This window comes from Terrapene carolina, unplaced genomic scaffold (genome assembly GCF_002925995.2).
Source record: "Terrapene carolina triunguis isolate 2854851 unplaced genomic scaffold, T_m_triunguis-2.0 Scaffold110, whole genome shotgun sequence".
NCBI lineage: Eukaryota > Metazoa > Chordata > Testudines > Emydidae > Terrapene > Terrapene triunguis.
This window is the reverse complement of record NW_020664461.1, coordinates 971,293-990,401: the sequence shown is the minus strand read 5'-3', so window position 1 is coordinate 990,401 and position 19,109 is coordinate 971,293. Positions and strand designations below refer to the sequence as shown.

The window sequence follows — 19,109 nt, the reverse complement described above, 5'->3', positions numbered from 1 at the left end:
ATACACACATACAGAGAGCATGAATAGGTGGGAGTTGTCTTACCAACCCTGAGAGGCCAATTAAGTAAGAGAAAAAAAACTTTTGAAGTGATAATCAAGATAGACAAGTACAGACATATATCACTACCAATGTGATATATGCCATCATGTGCCAGCAATGCCCCTCTGCCATGTACATTGGCCAAACCGGACAGTCTCTACGCAAAAGAATTAATGGACACAAATCTGACATCAGGAATCATAATACTCAAAAACCAGTGGGAGAACACTTTAACCTGTCTGGCCATTCTATGACAGACCTGCGGGTGGCTATCTTAAAACAGAAAAACTTCAAAAACAGACTCCAACGAGAGACTGCTGAGCTGGAATTGATATAAATAAATAAATAAAGATATCCCATCTCCTAGAGCTAGAAGGGACCTTGAAAGGTCATCGAGTCCAGCCCCCTGCCTTCACTAGCAGGACCAATTTTGTTTTTGCCCCAGATCCCTAAGTGGCCCCCTCGAGGATTGAACTCACAACCCTGGGTTTAGCAGGCCAATGCTCAAACCACTGAGCTATCCCTCCCCCTTAATTAAGCCTTAATAAGGCTTAATTGTCAGCAGCATGGTTCCCTTGATTGTGTCTGTGCAAACTAGACACAATCAACTCAGGGTTAAATAGGGATTGGGAATGGCTGAGCCATTACAAACATTGAATCTATCTCCCCTTGTAAGTATTCTCACACTTGCTTCTTATCAAACTGTCTGTACTTGGCTATCTTGATTATCACTTCAAAAGTTTTTTTCTCTTACTTAATTGGCCTCTCAGAGTTGGTAAGACAACTCCCACCTGTTCATGCTCTCTGTATGTGTGTGTATATATATCTCCTCAATATATGTTTCACTCTACATGCATCCGAAGAAGTGGGTTGTAGCCCACGAAAGCTTATGCTCTAATAAATTTGTTAGTCTCTAAGGTGCCACAAGAACTTATGGATAGCGGCTCTCCATTCAGCTCTGCCTGTGACCATGGCTTTGGAGTTATCAATCTCTACGCTGCGTGAGCTGAGATTCTGCTTGAGGGTGTCTTCGATGCCTGTCCATTGACCACCCTTCCGGCGCTTTCCGAGCTCCCGCTCACCATCCAACACTTTTTTGGGGGGCGTCGATCATTGCCCATTCTGATATCAGGACTTCTCCATCTCAGCTGATCATGGCTGGTTGGTTTTCCTCTTTCACGGAGGTTAACGTTTCAGACTGTGTCGTGCCAGTGGACCTTCCCCACAGAGCAGAGACGGCGCATGGGAAATTTGGGAAGATGGGACTCAGTCCACCCCTTGTCACACAATCTCTCGCTCGAGCTAGGGGGCCCAGGGACTGGGCGCAGGGTGGTATAGTTTGGCTGCACTTCCACAGCGGCTTATGCCAAGTCTCACGGAATGGCTCTCGCTGCCGTACCTGCTCTGTGGAGAAATGGAGGGTTTCCGGCGCCGCCTGCCGTGTGGTTTTGCGTGCCTGTGCTAAACTCACAAGAGCAATGCATGTTTTCTAAAGTGAATTAGATTTAAAGCCTTTCAGAGCAGCAGGTAGATTTGAGCCAGAGTTACAGAGTTATTGGGTTACATTTCACTTGCACTAGAGTAGCCGTTGCTCAAAAGAAGTACATAATGACGTGATGCGTTTACATGCGTCTGACGAAGTGGGGATTCACCCACGAAAGCTTATGCTCCAATACATCTGTTAGTCTTAAAGGTGCCACAGGACTCTCTGTTGCTTTTTACAGATCCAGACTAACACGGCTACCCCTCTGATAATGACATGATTTAATCTTTTCTCTTAGCTACCCTCAGAGACGGCCCATGCCTGGAGGGGTGGAGCAGCAGAGGGAGGGCAGACAGGTTCAGCAACGAGTGTGAGCATGCTCAGTGCAAGCCAAGCAGCAAATCTGGGGAGGGGGGAACATGACCCCGGATGCCCCCCTCCCCGCACACGTCACCTCTGTTACCCCTATCAATAATTACAAGATAAGGGCTCAATCTAGGAATTTATTTAGCAAATGTAAAGCAAACAAGAGGAGACATTTCTTATGCAGCGTATAGTTATTGCAGTAGGACGTCAGTATAGCAAACACCAGGGCTGGATTTAAATAAACAAGGGCTTGGCAGTGTCATAACTGATCCTACATTTTCAGCTGTTCACGCTAGATTATAAAGTAATCAAACTTTATGGCTTCATGGAGAAAGGTGAATAACCACCTGCAGGAGACAAGAAGGTTTATTTCCCTCTATGTATGTTGGTTTACGGGTATGTCTGCACACACACATGCAGGAGGTGGGCGGGTGTGTGGCGTATGGGACTGTGCCTTCTTCTGAAGCATCTAATACTAGCCCTTGCTGATGTACACAATGATCTGTTCTGATACGGAAGGAGGTGGAAAACCAGACCCGATTGAGCTGGGCTGTATTCTGTGTGGCAAACCCTGTGTTCTTTGTAGATACTTGGGAGTGAAAATAGGAAGCATCACCCTGACAAAGAGATTCTGTATATAGTACACATGAAATATCTGCAGTCCAATGGCATGTAGGTCTTTAACACATGGTTAGCTAGCTCCACTCTCAGATAATTCACCTCAAGCATCCCTGAGACCACCCCACTGAGGTCGACTCTCTTTGTAACTCATTATTCTACCATCATGATGAAAGGTTTGGCTGGAACAAGCTGGTAAGGCTGTGAGACTGTCTGTGCCAGCTTTGCTATCAGAGATGAATTTGCTAGGGCCTGTCACCCACAACCAATGACCTTCTCTGAACAAGTTTGAAGCAGTGGAGACACAATGAGGATCTAGTTTTTAACCACTCTACTTACTAGTGTTACACCAGCAACACAAAAGTAGGTTGCTGTGGATAGGGTCTTGGCTCAGCAATGGTTACAGGGTAATACAATGGGATAATTCCCACATATATAATCTGGACACAAATAAAATCAAGTTTAAAAGTTTTATTAAGATGATGTTAAAAAAAGTGAACAGAGTTTGAGCATAGAAGTTTCTGGTTCTCAGGGAATAACGTAGAGATTATCGAGGGTGCAAAGTTTGGTTTAAGATCAGGTGGCATAAGGAATACATAATCTGCAATATCCCCGTTTGGGGGTAAAAGGTTGATGGGTCAAAGTACAGGCATTGAGATATGAGGGTATGAAGTTCATAGAGTGGCTATGTTTGGGAGTGGAGTATAATGAGTGGATATGATGATGAGGATGGATTGACCCACATTTGGTGAGATTTAATGTTCAGGGAGTTTATGGTTCCAGTTCATATGATCCAACGGAGAAGGTCACTTGGTCCCTTTCTCATAGTGGGAGAACGATGTCACTCTGGCTCACGCCTCCTGGTACTGTCGGTGGCCGGTGATGTGCTCGATGTAGATGTCCCTGGACCATCGGATGGCGTCTGAGACCATGAGGCGCCGCATGAGCCGTGCATAGCGTCGACCGATCCCGCAGGTCCGCAGCACACGCTCGTTGCAGGGGTCCCAGGCGCCCAGGGCTCCGACAATCAGGGCGTCCATCTGCACCTCATAGCCCTTCGCTCTCAGGGTGTCAGCCGGGGGGCGTACTTTTCCAGCTTACGAGCTCGGGCTTCGCGAAATGCCAGGGTCCTGTTCTCAAAGGAGACCGTGACGTCGACGAGGATGATCTTTTTCTGGGCCTCGTCGGTCACAACCACGTCAGGTCGTAGCTGGCTGTCAGTACCGGCGATGGTGCAGTTCACGGAGATCTCCCCAAGGCGTGGCCTGATGGCTTTCACCAGGCAGTTCTGGATGGCATTGTGGTGCAGCTGTCAGGCTCTGGAGTGGGGTTTGCAGCTGCACAGGACGTGGGGCAGGGTCTCGTTGGAGTAGCCGCACTTGCTGCAACGCTTGTCTCGGTTCCCGTGGCAGATGGCTCCATTGAGCGGGACATAGTTGAGCCGGGCACGGTGGATGAACCGCCAGTCGGCGAAATGGGTGAAGCCGCCCCCGGCGAGGAAGTGGTTGCTGGCGTCCCACTTGCTGGTCAACTCAAAGGCTTTACCCTGGTCCGGTTTACGCTTCAGGGTTTCCACGTACAGCGAGTGGATGGCGGCCTTCAGAGTCCTCTCCAGCAAGCCCCTGGCGCTCGGGGTGACGATGGTGTTGTTGTCGGACCTGATGTGTGGCACCCGGACTCCCAGCTCCTGGCGCTCCTCACACCAGTCCCAGCGGCAGCCGATGCGCTTCCGTAGGCGACGCGTGGCATTGCGAGTGCGGGACCACAGTGAAGCAATGTCGCGCCCCTCCCGTCTGAATTCCCCATCCAGGGAGCCACTCAGGAAGGTGGCGATGTCTTGGTTGGAGGGGGCTCTGCTGATCCGCTTCTCTGTCGCATCACGCAGGGCATTCGCCGCGATGTTCCTTACCGTGGCGTCGGGACATGTCAGCAGGCGGAAGGCGTGGGTGATCACCGCGACGTCGCACAGGTCACCCATGCGGGGGACGTTGGCGCCGCCATGCCTGTGGGTGATGTAGACCAGCTCATTGCTGGCTCTCTGGGGAAGGAACAGTCACTTCTTCACCAACTTCTGGATGATCTTGTCTGCCTTGTCGAGGGGCACCTTCGCCACAGTGGATCCCCTTAGGGTGAACGAGATGCATGGGATCAGGTAGGTGTTCAGGACATTTATCTTCTGCCATGGTGCCAGCAGGGAGGCATCAATCTTGGCGGCGTCCTGCAAGATCTCCTGGATGGTGTCCTCAGGTGTCTGCCGGACACAGAAACCTGTTGGCGTACCCAGGTGCTGGTATGCCTGCCCCTCTGCCAGGGGGATGACGGGCTCACCCTGGATCTGGAACCCCGTTGCCTGCACCGAGTCCCTTTTGCTGCCGTCAATGTGCAGAGTTGCGCACTTCTTCGCATTGAAGCAGAGCCCCATCCAGTCAGTAGCTCGGCTGGTGGCATCTAGCATATCTTGGAGGCTCTCTGGGTCGTCCGCGGTCAGGACCAGATCGTCCGCGTAGGCCAGAATGCCGATTTTCTTGCCGTGCAGGTCGAAGCCGGTCGGGCCGCTGGAGATGGCTCGGATGAGTGGTTCCATGGCCAGGTTGAAGATGATGGGGCTAAGGGGGCATCCTTGTTTTATGCCGCGGTGGATGGGATGGCGTCCGTCTCTCCATCTGTGGCGCGGATGGTGGTAATGCAGTCCTTGTAGAGGTCCCAGAGGATGTGGATGAAGGTTTCTGGCATCCCGAACTCTCCCAGGGTGGCAAAGATGTGATGGTGGGGTATGGACCCAAAGGCGTTGGTCAGGTGAAGCCATGCTACGGCGCACTGCCTCTTGGACCTCCTGGCCTCCTGGATGGCCGTCTGAAGGATGAAGTTGTGCTCGTAGCATCCCTCGCAGGACATGAAACCCTTCTGCACTGAGCTGACGGCGCCCCCGCACACTGACTAGTCTGTGATCCTTGCTGCGAGGCAGCTGGCATACAGCTTGTAGATGGTGGAGCAGAGGGAGATGGGCCTCCAGTTGCCGGGGTCGTCTCGTTCGCCTTTTTTGTGGATGATCACGGTCATGGATTTTTTCCAGGAGCGGGGAACGCGATGGAACTGCTTGCATTTGTTGAAGATGGCAGCGAGCACCAAGCAGCTGGGGTCTCGCTTCTTCAGCAGGGGGTAGCGGATGCCATCTTTTCCAGGGGCGGTGTTTTTGGTCCTCGTCAGCCTCGCCTGCACCTCCTGCGGGGAAAAATCTCGCTCCAGGTCCTCCGTGAGGTCGATCCGGGGTAGCGGGGGAAGGCACTCTGGGCATCGCAAGTTGGTCTGGGCCTCGTGATCAAACACGTCCTTGAAGTAGGAGTAGAGCCTCTCGGGCTGGATGGCACAGTAGGAGGAGGTCCCGTCGAGGATCACCCTCATGGCTTTCATCCGATTCATCCTGTATAGTTTCTGAATACGGGATGCAGCCGCCGGATCGTAGCAGTGGCCGACGTCCCCTCTCCTGCCTTCTCTGGCGGTGTTGTTACGGCTCGGCACAGGGAATCTGCGAGTGGCCCGTGCGGCCTCCTGGGGTTCCCTCCTTCTGGCTGTAATTTCCGCAGACAGTTCTGCGGTCAGTCTGTCCATCAGGGTGTCGAAGTTCTCGAAGTCCTCAGCCTTTGCCAGTTCCTCCATCCAGGCGGATTGCCACAGCGTGGCGACCCTCGCTCGCAGCCGTCGCTCCTTCTGCTGCGTTGTCTCCGCAGGCTCAGGTGCTGCAAGGACGGTCTGCGGCCTTGTTGTCCCTCGGACTGGGGAACAGTATTCAGGTGGGTCTTGAGGCGGGGGTCCTGGTGTGGTGGGGAGGGCAGCTCTCGGTGTCTCCGAGACAGCGCTGGATCTTCCAGGAGGGAGTGGGGTTCTGGAAGCACCGGTGCTGGGCTTTGTGGGGGCATGGTCGTGTTTGGGAGCGCTGGGGATGGTTCTGGTTCTTCTGCGGGCGGCATCCGGCTGGGGGGTCCTCAGTGGGGTATGGGGTTTTTGGCGGTCGGAGGCTCTTTGGGTAACCTTGGAGGAGGTGTTGGGTCTCCCGGGGGCGGGGTCCGGCCATGGGATCTGGGGGCTGCGGGAGGCTCCTCCGTTGGCTAGGTCTCACCGTGTGGCCTGGGGGGTGGTGCTAGTTGCTCCTACGGCAGGGTGGCATGAGGTTACCTGTGGGGGAGCGCTGCAGCGTCTCGTATCCGTGTTGTGCCGGATGGTTTTTATGAGGTCGCTGAGGCGTCTGGTGAGGTTGCTGACTTGCGAGGTGGTGGTGGTCCCCCTCACAGCAGGGTCCAGCATGGGGATTCTGGAGACGGGACTGGTCCTTTTGGTGGCATCGTCAGTCCTCGAGGCGGGGGTTACGCTTCCCTCAGTTGGCGGTTGGTCCCCCCTTATCTGCTGTGACTCTGGGGATGCTGGCTGGGGTGCTGAAGCCAGACCATCGGTGGGGGTCAGGGTTGGAACCCGCAGGATGTCAGTGGGATTCACCTTCGCGGTCGTGGGGGGTCCCTTGCATGTGGCTTGATGAAACTTACATTTCTTTTGGGTCTCGAAGGGGAGATCGCAGCGGCTACACCGGAAAGCAATCCGTTTATTGTAGGTCTTACAAACGTGTTTGCTGAGGGCCGCGAGGGTCTGGACTCCATGGACGGGGAGACAGAAGGGGCAGAGGAGGAGACTTGTAGGGAGCGGGTACTGGAGGTAGATGCGGTCTTCTTCCCCTGCCTCACTCTCCGTGGGGCGGATCTCTGTTGTGCCTGCAGACTCGCCAGGTGATTCCTCTGGGTGTCGTAGAGAAGCTTGGGGAGGTGAAGTCGCTCTTGGGGGGGGCGCTGGACTCACTGGCCACGATGTCTCTTTGCCTTGAAGGACAGCGTGCGGCATCGAGATCTTGGGCTCTGAAGTGCATTCCCCTTCAAGCGGCCCTCCTCCGGACAGCCGGGTGGTAAGTAGTTTCAGGGTCTGGGGTTGAGGAGGTGGTTCCTTCCGGAGCATCCCTCTCTGGAGCAGCGGGGCAGCGATCAGCATCCTGGTCCTGGGAAGCAGGCAGGGTTTTCCAGGGGTCCTACTCCTGAAAAGCTGTTGAGATATTCTTGCTCCTGGATGTGAGGTCCCGAAGAGCTGTCCTTTGGGTGCTAGGTCTCCCTGCAGAGGTATCCACGGGGGTTTTCTTCAGCCACCTCCGAATGTTTTCATCCTTGCAGGTGGTCCGGGTCTTCCGTGAAGCACCAAGAGTGGTCTTTGGGATAGGTTTCTGCTGAGCTTTCTGGGAAGTAGAGAACACAGGAACAGCAGCAGCCGACGACAGTGTAGTTGAAGGTGAAAAAGAGTTTTCTTCCGAAATAGCAGGAGTGGAGTATATCTTCAAAGCAGCATCCATTTTTTCAAAAATGGCTGCAGGAGATTCCATCTCCGGGACGGGTGTTCGCAGATGTCCATCAGAAGAAATTAAACTGATAAGAACAGACACTACACTTTGATCTTATCTCCAAGGAGCCGAGAAGCAGCACAAATAAAATCAAAATTAAATAAAGCACTACTCACATTCTTCTTACTGCTAGTGGACACATAAGACTGTATTGTGGCGCTAATTATATTTAACAAGGGAAACTCCTTTTCCTCCCCTCCTCCCCTCACTTTTCTGAGCCATCCACTCTCCCCACCCTGTGGTTGGATTGGAGATGTAGGAGTGTCCAAGCAACAAAAGGCTCCTTACCTCAGGGTCAATCCCCCTCATCCATCCATCTTCATATCTTTCTTTCTCTCCTCCCTCTCTGCACTGCCACACACCTGATCTGTAGGGTTGCCAGCCTTCCCCGGTTGTCTTGGAGTTTCCAGGAATTAAAGATTAGTCTTTCATTAAACCCATTGTGCTACTAAAGTGAAACAACACTAGTAGCTCCACTAGTAACCACAACTGCATGACAACAGCAGAGCCTAGTGACCCAATGGTAGTTCTGAAGGATTTCACAGAGCCTCTTTCTTTACAAGATACATGCAGCCTGCTGGCCTGTCCCTCAGCCCAGGAGCCTGGATCAGGCCCCTTTCTCAGAGTTCAGTATATTATTCAAGTACAAAACAAAGCTATTCTCCTGACCAAAGCAAGTTGTAGGTATCTAGGGGACCTTCCTCTTGCATCTTCTCCACTCCAGGGCTGGCCACAGCAACCCACCTGCTTCCTATAGCCCACCTCCAATTGTATTCTCTTAGCCTTTTATAGTAACCCCCTGACCCCTTCCCATCTGTGTCTGACAATCGAACAGGGCTTGCTGGCTCCTGGCCTCCAGACTCTTCAAGGGGCAGAGCAGCTTGTTATAACACCCAAGGCATGCAGACACCCAGTATAACCCCCTATTGTAACATGGTGTCATAAAAGGCGGTGGGCAATTATTACACAGTGGCAAAGAGCATTGTTTCCCGGGCCGTTGTAGTCTGCAGCACAGATGGCTTGTTGAAAGTTGGTTGAGCAAGATGATCACTGCAAGAAGCATCCAGCAAAGCATATCATTTGCTGTGGTTGTGATTGTTCTCCCCACGACAGGGCAGGAATTTGAGGTGTTGTCGGGGTGAATAAGCAGAGGCATGTGCAGGATACGAGTTTCATGGGCAGAAGTGAGTCAGGATTGTCCATGGAGGGTGTATGCCCCAGCGTTAATCACCTGTGACAGCTGAACTCGATAAACAGATTTCTATTGCTTATTTATTCAGATTTATAACACTATGGATACAAGCACCTGGCCTAGGCCTTTGCCAATGCTTAAAAAAAACAATCAATCCAGAGTAAAGTCAGCAGCTGCTCCACACCCCTGTGCCAACGCTAACAGTGCACAGGAGAAGCCAACCCAACAATTCTCACCCTCTTCCACATAATTGATCGCTTCTAGTGTGTCCCTCCCTCCACAAAGGCCTGGGTGAATAAATGGGCTTTGCAGCCTGCCTACATCTGAGCCATTTCAGACTAAGGGCTTGTCTACACTTGAAGGTTGTACCACGATAACCATGTTGATTAAGGGTCTGTTTTTTTTACTGATATAGTTCTACTGGCACAAGCCCAAATGAAGACACAGTTATATCAGTATAAAAGTGCCTGATACCAGTATAGTTATTCCTCTTCCCTTACAGCTCTAACTAAGGGCTGGTCTATACTTACCGGGTAGTTCGACAGCTGGCAATCGAAGTTCCGGGTTCGATTTATCGCGTCTGGTCTGGACGCGATAAATCGAACCAGGAAGTGCTCGCCGTCGACTGCGGTACTCCAGCTCGGCGAGAGGAGTACCGCGGAGTCAACGGGGGAGCCTGCCTGCCGCGTGTGGACCGCGTCTGAACCGCGGTAAGTTCGAAGTAAGGTATGTCAACTTCAGCTACGTTATTCACGTAGCTGAAGTTGCGTACCTTACTTCGACTTGGGGGGTTAGTGTAGACCAGACCTAAGCACCTTTATGCTGGTATAACGCCTGTACCACTTCAGCTATACTGGAATCATTAAAATAGCACAATTTTCTAGTGTAGACATGGCCGACGTGGAGAGTAGGTTCCAAATAGGGCAGCTTGGAGACTTTTCATCAAAACGAGAAACTGCGCACGAGAAACTGCAGAACTGGAATTAATTTGCAAACTGGACACCATTAAACTAGGCTTGAATAAAGACTGGGAGTGGGTGGGTCATGACACAAAGTAAAAACTATTTCCCCATGCTAATTTTCCCCCTACTGTTACTCACACCTTCTTGTCAACTGTTGGAAATGGGCCATCCTGATTATCACTACAAAACTTTTTTTTCTCCTGCTGATAATAGCCCACCTGAATTGATACCACCTTAGTCTCGTTAGAGTTGGTATGGCAACACCCATTTTTCATGTTCTCAGTATATATATAACTTCCTACTGTATTTTCCACTGCATGCATCTGATGAAGTGGGTTTTAGCCCACGAAAGCTTATGCCCAAATAAATTAGTTAGTCTCTCAGGTGCCACAAGGACTCCTCGTTCTTTTTGCTGATACAGACTAACACGGCTACCGCTCTGAAACCAGTCTTTAGTTACACGATTGCATACTAATTTGTCCGCCGGCGCCCTGACGCATTCAGTGCACAGGATGGATGGGGCTCAGTTAATGAGCAGCCACTGAACAGTTCTCTTTATCCTCGTTGAACAATGGAGGTCACTCAGTGGGGCTGATTTTCCACTACCTTACACCTTGTGCCATTCTTGACAGCAGTGCGATGTGAGTGTTATATGCGTCGCAGCTTAGCCTGCTGCCATAAGCTCCAGGAAAGGCCGGCCAGATTGTTGCTGTGCTGCACTCTTCCCCTCACAAACGATGTCTCCCCAAAGCTGTGCTGGTTGGACTCTTCCCTCCAATAAAGACTCTCATGATTTGGCAGCAAAGCAGCCTCTGAGATTCTGCCTCTTTGCACAGCATTGGCTGAGGCGGCTGACTATAACTGTAGCAAAGGAAGGGTGAGACAGGACAATGAGTGCAGTTTGGGGGAGCCAAACAGAAGCAGCAGGAACATGACATCTGTGCTAGAGAGAGGGTTAAAGCCCTCCTGGTCCTGGCTGGGGGTGGATATCTATCGGATTTTTCACCTGGCTGCTGTGTTCGGCTTGACCTGCGTGCTGTTGAAAGTGATTCAGCTGTATCACCGGAGACAGGAATTGATCAAAGCTTTCAGCAGATTCCCAAGCCATCCGACCCACTGGCTATACGGCCATGTCCATGAGGTAGGAAAAGGGCTGAGTTTGCACCTTGGGGGATGGGGATGGGGCAGAAGGAGGTGGTATTTAAAAATGAAATAGACACAATGCAGTGAACCGAGTAAGCAGCTTCCCTGAACTAGGGAGGGGTAGGGGGAAGCGAGGAAAATCTCACTGATATGGTATGTCCCTGGGATCTGTGAGAATCCTCCTTGTGCCCCTTTGGCTAATATAAATCATTGGTAAGTCATGCATCCCACTAGACCGGGGTCGGCAACCTTTCAGAAGTGGTGTGCCGAGTCTTCATTTATTCACTCTAATTTAAGGTTTCACGTGCCAGTAATACATTTTAATGTTTTTAGAAGGTCACTTTCTATAAGTCTATAATATAGAACTAAACTATTGTTGTATGTCAAGTAAATAAGGTTTTTAAAATGTTTAAGTAGCTTCATATTAAATTAAAATGCAGAGCCCCCCGGACCGGTGGCCAGGACCCAGGCAGTGTGAGTGTCGCTGAAAATCAGCTCGCGTGCCGCAGGTTGTCTACTCCTGCACTATACAAAGCTTGCTCTGCAATCATGATCTAAGGAGTGTTGTGTAAAGAACAAAAGACATAGGTCAGTGCAAAAAGCACAACAAAGAGGTAATGATTAACTGAGGGCAAAGGAGAAGGTAACACCTTATGACACCTTATGGGTCAACTCTTCACCTGGCGTAAATCAGGGTAGCGCCATTAAAACTACACTGATTTCCACCTGCTGACCCCAGGTCTCTTCTGGTTTGACTGGGGAGTGAACTGAGAGTGAAACCACTGCAATGCTCTCCATGTTGTAATTCCTTTGCAGAAGGGCAGAATGCATATTAGGATCAAGCTTCCATACATGGCAGATAATGTATGGCAGATACGCGTTTGTAGGGTTTCGTTAATTCCATTGCCAAATGAGATGTACCAAGTAGTGATGATCAGTTTGTAATGTGCCTGCACATGCTACAAATCCCACACTCAGCAGTCAGCACTGATTGTCATGGACTGGGGTGTGAGCGGTCATGCCTAGTGGTTGGAGCAGCAATGGTCAGGCCTAGTGGTCATAGCAGGAATCAGAGGCCAGGAACAGCGCTGAGGGTCAGACCCAGAATCAGAGACCGGGGTAAGAGTATTTTGACAGCTGCAGGGGACAGAAGAAGATTCTTTCTTACAGGAATAGGAATTCCATAGGACTCATAATGGTAAATGTAGCTATTACTGATTTTTTTAATAATAAATCAATGAAAAGTTAACACAAGCACTGGTAATAACATAGTAATACAATAAATATATACTTGGTGGTGTTAGTCTAGCAAGTCTGAATGTAGTATGGGGAATCCAGGATAAGGTCCAATTTCCACTGACTTTAGCTGGAGATTAGATTGAGCAATGAATGCAAGAACAGTTAATTATTGACCATTGGTTTGTGGTGGTGAGTGAATGTTGACTTGCGCGCTACTCAGATGAGTAAATTTGTGCATCATCGGTTCCAAGGCCATAGATCCTGCACTTGGAGCTAGGAACACTAATGTCTGCAATGGTATAGGGTCGCCCAGACTATCCTTCTAAAATTTAGGGTCTCCCTTAATTAAAGCTTTATAACCCGTAGAGAAAATCTATAACCACTCTAGTGTATGGCTGTAAATATTTCCATTTCCCCTGGAAACATAACCCGTTGAAAGGTTACTAGGCTGAATTAAGTGGTTGTATTTTTGTTAGATGCTGTACAAGACCTGGGACTGAAGTTTAGGAGTGAAAGGTGAAGGGCATGGTTTTGCACCCATGGAAATCAGTGGACTGCAAAGACTGGGGAACCTCATGAATTTTCAGCGGATCAGGGCTAGGAAAAGGAGTTGCTAAATATTTTCCCTGTTACCTGTTGCTCTGGCTCCATGTCTTATGGGTACTGTCACAAACTTGGCTTGGTATCTTGTCCAGCCCATGAGAGGTGAAGGAGCTTCCCTGCTTTCTCCCTCCCTCCCCAAGTCTTAGTTGTTCCCCTCCTTCCCCCTCCTATCCCTCCGACCCCCAACCTCCCATTCACAGGGAGCTTCTGCCCGGCCGCTCCCTAGCGATGTGACAAAGCAGACAGGTCTTTGCTATAAAATGGGCCTGATTCAGCTCCCATCAACTTCAAAGGCAGCAGGTTTGAGACCATTTAGGCAGATGTCTAATGGGCGGGCTCAAACATGATTTTTCAATCACTTGTAACTGAGGATCAGATTGTGATCCAGTTACTCATATTGAGTAGGACCCTACTCCAGGAGCAGGGGCGGCTCCAGGCACCAGCGCAGCGCGCGCGCGCCTGGGGCGGCAAGCCGCGGGGGGCGGCCTGTTGGTTGCTGTGAGGGTGGCCGTCAGGCTGCCTTCGGCGGCATGCCTGTGGGAGGTCCGCCGGCCCCGCGGCTTCGGCGGTAATTCAGCGGCAGGGACGCTGAAGGTGCGGGACCGGCAGACCTCCTGCAGGCATGCCACCGAATCCGCGTGGCCAGCGGACCCCCCGCAGGCGTGCCGCTGAAAGCCGCCGGACTGCCGTGCTTGGGGCGGCAAAAACCATAGAGCCGCCCCTGTCTAGGAGTAGCTCCAGCTGTAGCGTCAGATATTATTCCGTGCGAGTTAAGGTATCAGAATCTGGCCTTTCATTATTCCACAGTGAAATGCTGTCCAGGATCTGCTCCAAAAGGCAAACTATTTACAGGCTTGTGTTTGAGTTCCAAAGTTCAACTGTTTCCAGGTTAATGAGCAAACAAGGGCCCCATTAAAGCGTCAGAACAAGAGTAAATCTGAAATAGAATCATTACGAAATGAGGCACTGATCCATTAATTTCGATGGACTTTGGAGCAGGCCTTTAGTGATCCTAGACGTTTCTATATTATTAATTATTATTATGTGTATTCCCGTAGCACTTAGCAGTCCAGTCATGAACCAGGACCCCAAAGGACTAGGTGCTGCTCAAACACAGATTAAAAACATAGTTCCTGTTCTAACGAGTGTACAGTCTAAGTATTGCACCATGGCCTATATCCTGCCCCCAAGTTGTGGCTCACACCCGATGCCACATTCTGTATGTAAATCAGTGGGGTGACGCCGCAGAAGTTAGACACAACAAGGACTTTTCCTCAGGAGCAAATTGCTATAACCATAGACCACAAGTTACCATGAGCAAAAGCAGACAACAACAAATAAAATCTTCCTCGGGCTGAGATTCCACCCAGCCTGCAGAACATGGGAATAAACCTGGCCCCCTCCCATGCCTCGCAGGCACTCTCCTCTCTGTAGCTATCAAGGGGCTAGTCTCATAGGGGAGGGGTGGGCAAACTATGGCCCGGGGGCCACATCCGGCCCGCGAGCTCCTGGGGTCGGGGGCTTGCTCCATGCGGCTCCCAGAAGCAGCGTCATGTCCTCCCTCCAGCTTCTACGCGTGGGGCAGCCAGGCGGCTCTGCACGTTGCCCCCGCCCCAAGCACCGCCCCTGCAGCTCCCATTGGCCAGCAAATGGGGCCAATGGGAGTTGCAGGGGCGGCGCCTGCGAACGGGGCAGCACGCAGAGCCACTTGGCCGCGCCTCCATGTAGGAGCCAGAGAGGGGACATGCCGCTGCTTCTGGGAGCTGCTTGAGGTAAGTGCTGCCCAGATCCTGCACCCCTGACCCCCTCCTGCACCCCAACCCCTTGCCCCATCCCTGATCCCCCTCCTGCACCCTGAACTCTTCATTTCTGGCCCCACCCAAGCCCGCAACACCAGCCGGAGCCCTCACCCGCCCCCCCCGACCCCCAATTTCATGAGCATTCATGGCCCACCAAACAATTTCTATACCCAGATGTGGCCCTCGGGCCAAAAAGTTTGCCCACCCCTGTCATAGGGCCTGATTCTCATTTCATACTAAGGTCCCTTTGCACCTCTCTGGCAACTTAAACTTGTCCCAACTCTAAGGCCCCTTCACACTGCTAGAGCTGTGCAAAGGGGCCCTAGGGTAAATGAGAGCCAGGCCCATAGCTACCCTACTGAACAGTCACAATGAGGAGGGAAGGGAGAGAGGATGCCAGATTTAACCCCTTGCTTACTATAAACCTGGCCTTGCCTCCACAAATTGCTTTCAAATACTGTCGAAGATCTAAAGTCCTTAATGCAGCCTTGGGCTTAGTTTTATTGGTGGTTTGGAATGACCAGACAAATGGATGACTTGGCTGTAACTCTGACTTCCCCAGCCTTCGCAGGTACAAATCAGAACCTACTTGCCTGTGAGTCTGTTTAAAAATGGAAGATGAAACAGCGCCCTGTGTGAGCTGGCAGGACTACTGTGGCATCGTCTTGGCGTAAAGACAGCTTAGAAAAGCCTGGTACTGACCTTTGCTCCAGGCGGTACAAAATCTGTATTGATTCACTGTTCAAAAACATGTTTATTTACAGCAGGGAATTTTCAAGCAGATTTTTGAGTTGCTCGACCAAGCTTTGTGACACGCTTACCTGAATGGCTCCATCTTTCTGCAGCATCGAACTTCGGGGTAGAGAGTTAGGGCTCCCTTCTGACCTCGGAAGCGTGGGCTCGAGCCCTCTGCTCTGCCAGCTTTGAAGGACGTACAGCCCCCCAAGAATCGCACCCCATCCCGACCTGGAAACCTACAGCGTTCAAACAGGAGCTAAACTATGGTGGACTTTGTCTCGCAAGCTCCCACTAGTTGAGTTTTAATATGAATAATTATACATGAAAAGCGTATAGCATTTACTGCTGACTGCGCCCAACACCCCAGTCCAGTAGGCCACTATTCTTCTCATTTTACCTAGAATGAAAATGGAAGCATAGAGGTTTAGGCCTAGATTTTTAAAAAGGTATTTAGGCACCTAGCTCCCATTGAAATCAATGGGAGTTAGGTGCCTAAATACCTTTTAAAAATCTGGCCCTTCGTGACTTGCCCAAGGATATGCTGCAAGTCAGTGGTGGGATTAGAACTGAGGAATTTGTGGCTCTTACCTGTTTATTCAGCCTAACTAGACCATACTGTGCATCTCCCCTTGTGTAACCCTTCTGCCAGGTGGAGCCAGCAGCAACAAGGGCTGGGTTCAGTATCTAGGGCTTCCTTTTTTAACAATACAACACAAAACCGGCTTGAGCCCCCACCCAGTGACCTGGCACAATTACACACCACCCCCTGGGCGCCTCTAAGAGGCAATGCTTCCCCTCTCGCAAGCACAGAGTCCAAATGTAGCAAAACTTTTAATAAAAGGAGTGAATTAACTCAGCATTAATTTGGGAAAACACCACAACTAGGGCTCATAAACGCAAACCATGAGCAAAGGCCCACCCCCAAGTAAGTTGGACAGTGGCCTTTTCCCCTCAGGGTCTTAAGCCCAGCAACCCAAAAGTCCCTTTAACGTGCCCATCCCTTCTCTGCACCCCACTCACAGTTGCTGTCCTTGGCCAGTGAAGCCCCAGAGTTCAGAGATTCATCCACAGAGTTCACCTCCCACCCTGTGTAGAAGGCGGGGTGGGGGGGGGGAGGTAAGGAGGCACCTTACATGCTGCACTGCTCGGGCACTCGCTCATCACCCCAACAGCCAATTGCCACGCCTCTGCAGGGCTCTGCTCTGGCCCCCTCCACCAGCTTTTCTACTCACCACTTGCCATGCCTCTCTGCCTGCCAGCCACCCTGCTGGTCACACCGCTCCACTAGCTACCCTGCTAGCCACTTACCACACCTCTCCACCAGCTGCCTTGGTGTCAAGTGGTGTCTAGGACCCTTAAACAGAGTCCACACTACCACATATCTGTCCCCACCCTCTCTCAACTCATTGGGCTTTGGAACCCATGTCCCCTGCCTAGCGAGTGCTGTTCAGTTGAGGGTGAGTCCCTCCATTGGGGTATGCCAGGTACAGTTCTGCTGCCCTCAGTTCACACAATAAGGATAGCAACGCTTTATTACTCCTGCCCCAATAACAAGGAGACTGGGGATCCAACACCAGCCACAAGTGATCATTTGTGCAAGCAGTCCCATCATGCTGAGCACCTAGGCAGGGTGGGTGTGTCCATGCAAATGAGATCAGCTTCTGAAGTCTTTCCACAGCTCACCACTAGATGTCAGGGGAGAGCTCATCCAGACTCTGCTTACACTTGTAAAACCAAAACCAGAGGTGGTTTGGCATTGCTTTCCATGCTAACTCGATCACAGTTTGATGGAAGGGATAGGTGAATGCTTTTGTGACAGATATGGTAATTTCCTTCACTATCCTGGACAAACCTTATTGGATTAAGCCAAACTTTATTGGATTAAGTTGAGTATTTTAGGAGTTACTGAATTAACGATGCAAAGGTTTATATATTGTTGTGGGATTGTATGTAACGTCTCTAGGGGGAGATGTGACTAATGCAAATCCTAGGAAGTGTTATGAGCTTCAAAGGACTCTTTTAAACAGTGTGCCAGGCAAGAATGAACTTTTGGCTAAGTGGGTTTCCTAGGAAATCTCTGGGGGGAGATGAATGCAAATGTACCTCATCCCCTTTCTAGTTATGCAAAAACCCAGCCTTTTGAAGCTATGCCCTGAAGAAAGGTCCATTGTCTGTTTACCGGCTCCTGGAATCTCTAAATTAGAGACCCCAGATGTATAAAGGACAGGCAGATTTATTCATGAGGGATCTTCTTCTGAGCAAAAGACGTATGAACTTGTAACCAAAGAAAACACCCTGTGTGTGGATTGAAGGACTGACTCCTACCAGAGCCCTTGTTGGAGTTTGGGGTGGGGGTTATGATCTCTGATATGCTAGTTAGCATGTGTGTAGGTCCTTTTATTGTTTTTAACATGTTTTCTCTGTAATGTTTTCACCTTTATAGGTGTTTGCTTAAAAGAGCAGGGTGTTAATTTCTAACCAGGGGCAATTATGCTGTTTACAGCCTCTGAGGCGAAAGCCAAGCAGGCCTGCTTGGGCAGTCTGACTTGCTGGGGAACCGTGCAGTCTGGCCAGTAGGGAGAGAGACAGGTCTCCGCCCCAGAGAGGTGACGGCTGAGGAGTTGGGAGCCTAGACTGGGTGCCCTTGTGAGACCACAAAGGGAATTTTAGGTGCAGTTGTCCTGATCTGTGACAGCTTCTGGCCCATCTTTATCTGCGCTTTTTATTGGTTGGTTAGATTCCTCCTGCTCCTTTACAAAGTCCATTATATATTGTACCACTGTGGCAAGGATTGAACCAGAAACCTCATAGAGCTGAAAACTTGAGTCTCCATCTATAAGCTAAAAAGCCAGGCTGTCCTACTGGGAGCTGTAACAGATTCACATCCTCTGTGGATTGGTTCCAGGGTAGGGACATGTAACATACACTGACCAGTCTGTTACAGCATTCCATGTAAAGGTATTTGCCTTGGTGAGAATCCCTGGATGAACAGTTATTTCATATAATGTTTAAAAATAACAACCCTCTCTGCAGTACATCAGGCCAATTCAGAGAGACCATGGACTATTTATAACTGTCATGTCCTATGAACATTCCCCATTCTTCTGGCTGTAGCAGGATTACCGTGAGCTCTTCTGGACAGTTTTCCAACCACCCTATTTTCTTCTCTCTTTTTTCCTCCGCTGTTGCAGCTTCTACAAGGGGAGATGTTAAACAAAACAGAGCTATGGAGCCAGAAGTACCCGTACGCCTTCCCTCTCTGGTTTGGGAGTTTCTCAGCTTTCTTAAACATCACCCACCCTGATTATGCCAAGGCCATATTTGCCAGAGGAGGTAAGGCATGGTGCATCTGAGTTCTGAATGATTGTAACGTTCCTGCAAATTGCAAATGCCGAGCATAATTTCCCGGGTATTAACTATTCACAGCAAAGCAGAATTCCACAAGTATGATGTCACTCAGGAATCCCAACTCCTTGATGCATCATCATCTGCAAA

At 50.5% G+C, this 19,109-nt stretch overlaps 1 protein-coding gene across 1 annotated transcript in view; it reads left to right on the top strand.

Moving 5' to 3' along the window:
* The first annotated feature begins 10,921 nt into the window (after window positions 1–10,921).
* LOC112102852 (cytochrome P450 4B1-like) overlaps window positions 10,922–19,109 on the top strand; it is a 33,532-nt gene continuing 25,344 nt past the window's right edge. The window contains exons 1-2 of the mRNA XM_024194326.1: window positions 10,922–11,233; window positions 18,806–18,947. Coding sequence (XP_024050094.1) covers window positions 11,024–11,233; window positions 18,806–18,947 — 352 coding nt within the window. The 5' untranslated portion in view covers window positions 10,922–11,023. The remainder of the gene's footprint in view (window positions 11,234–18,805; window positions 18,948–19,109) is intronic.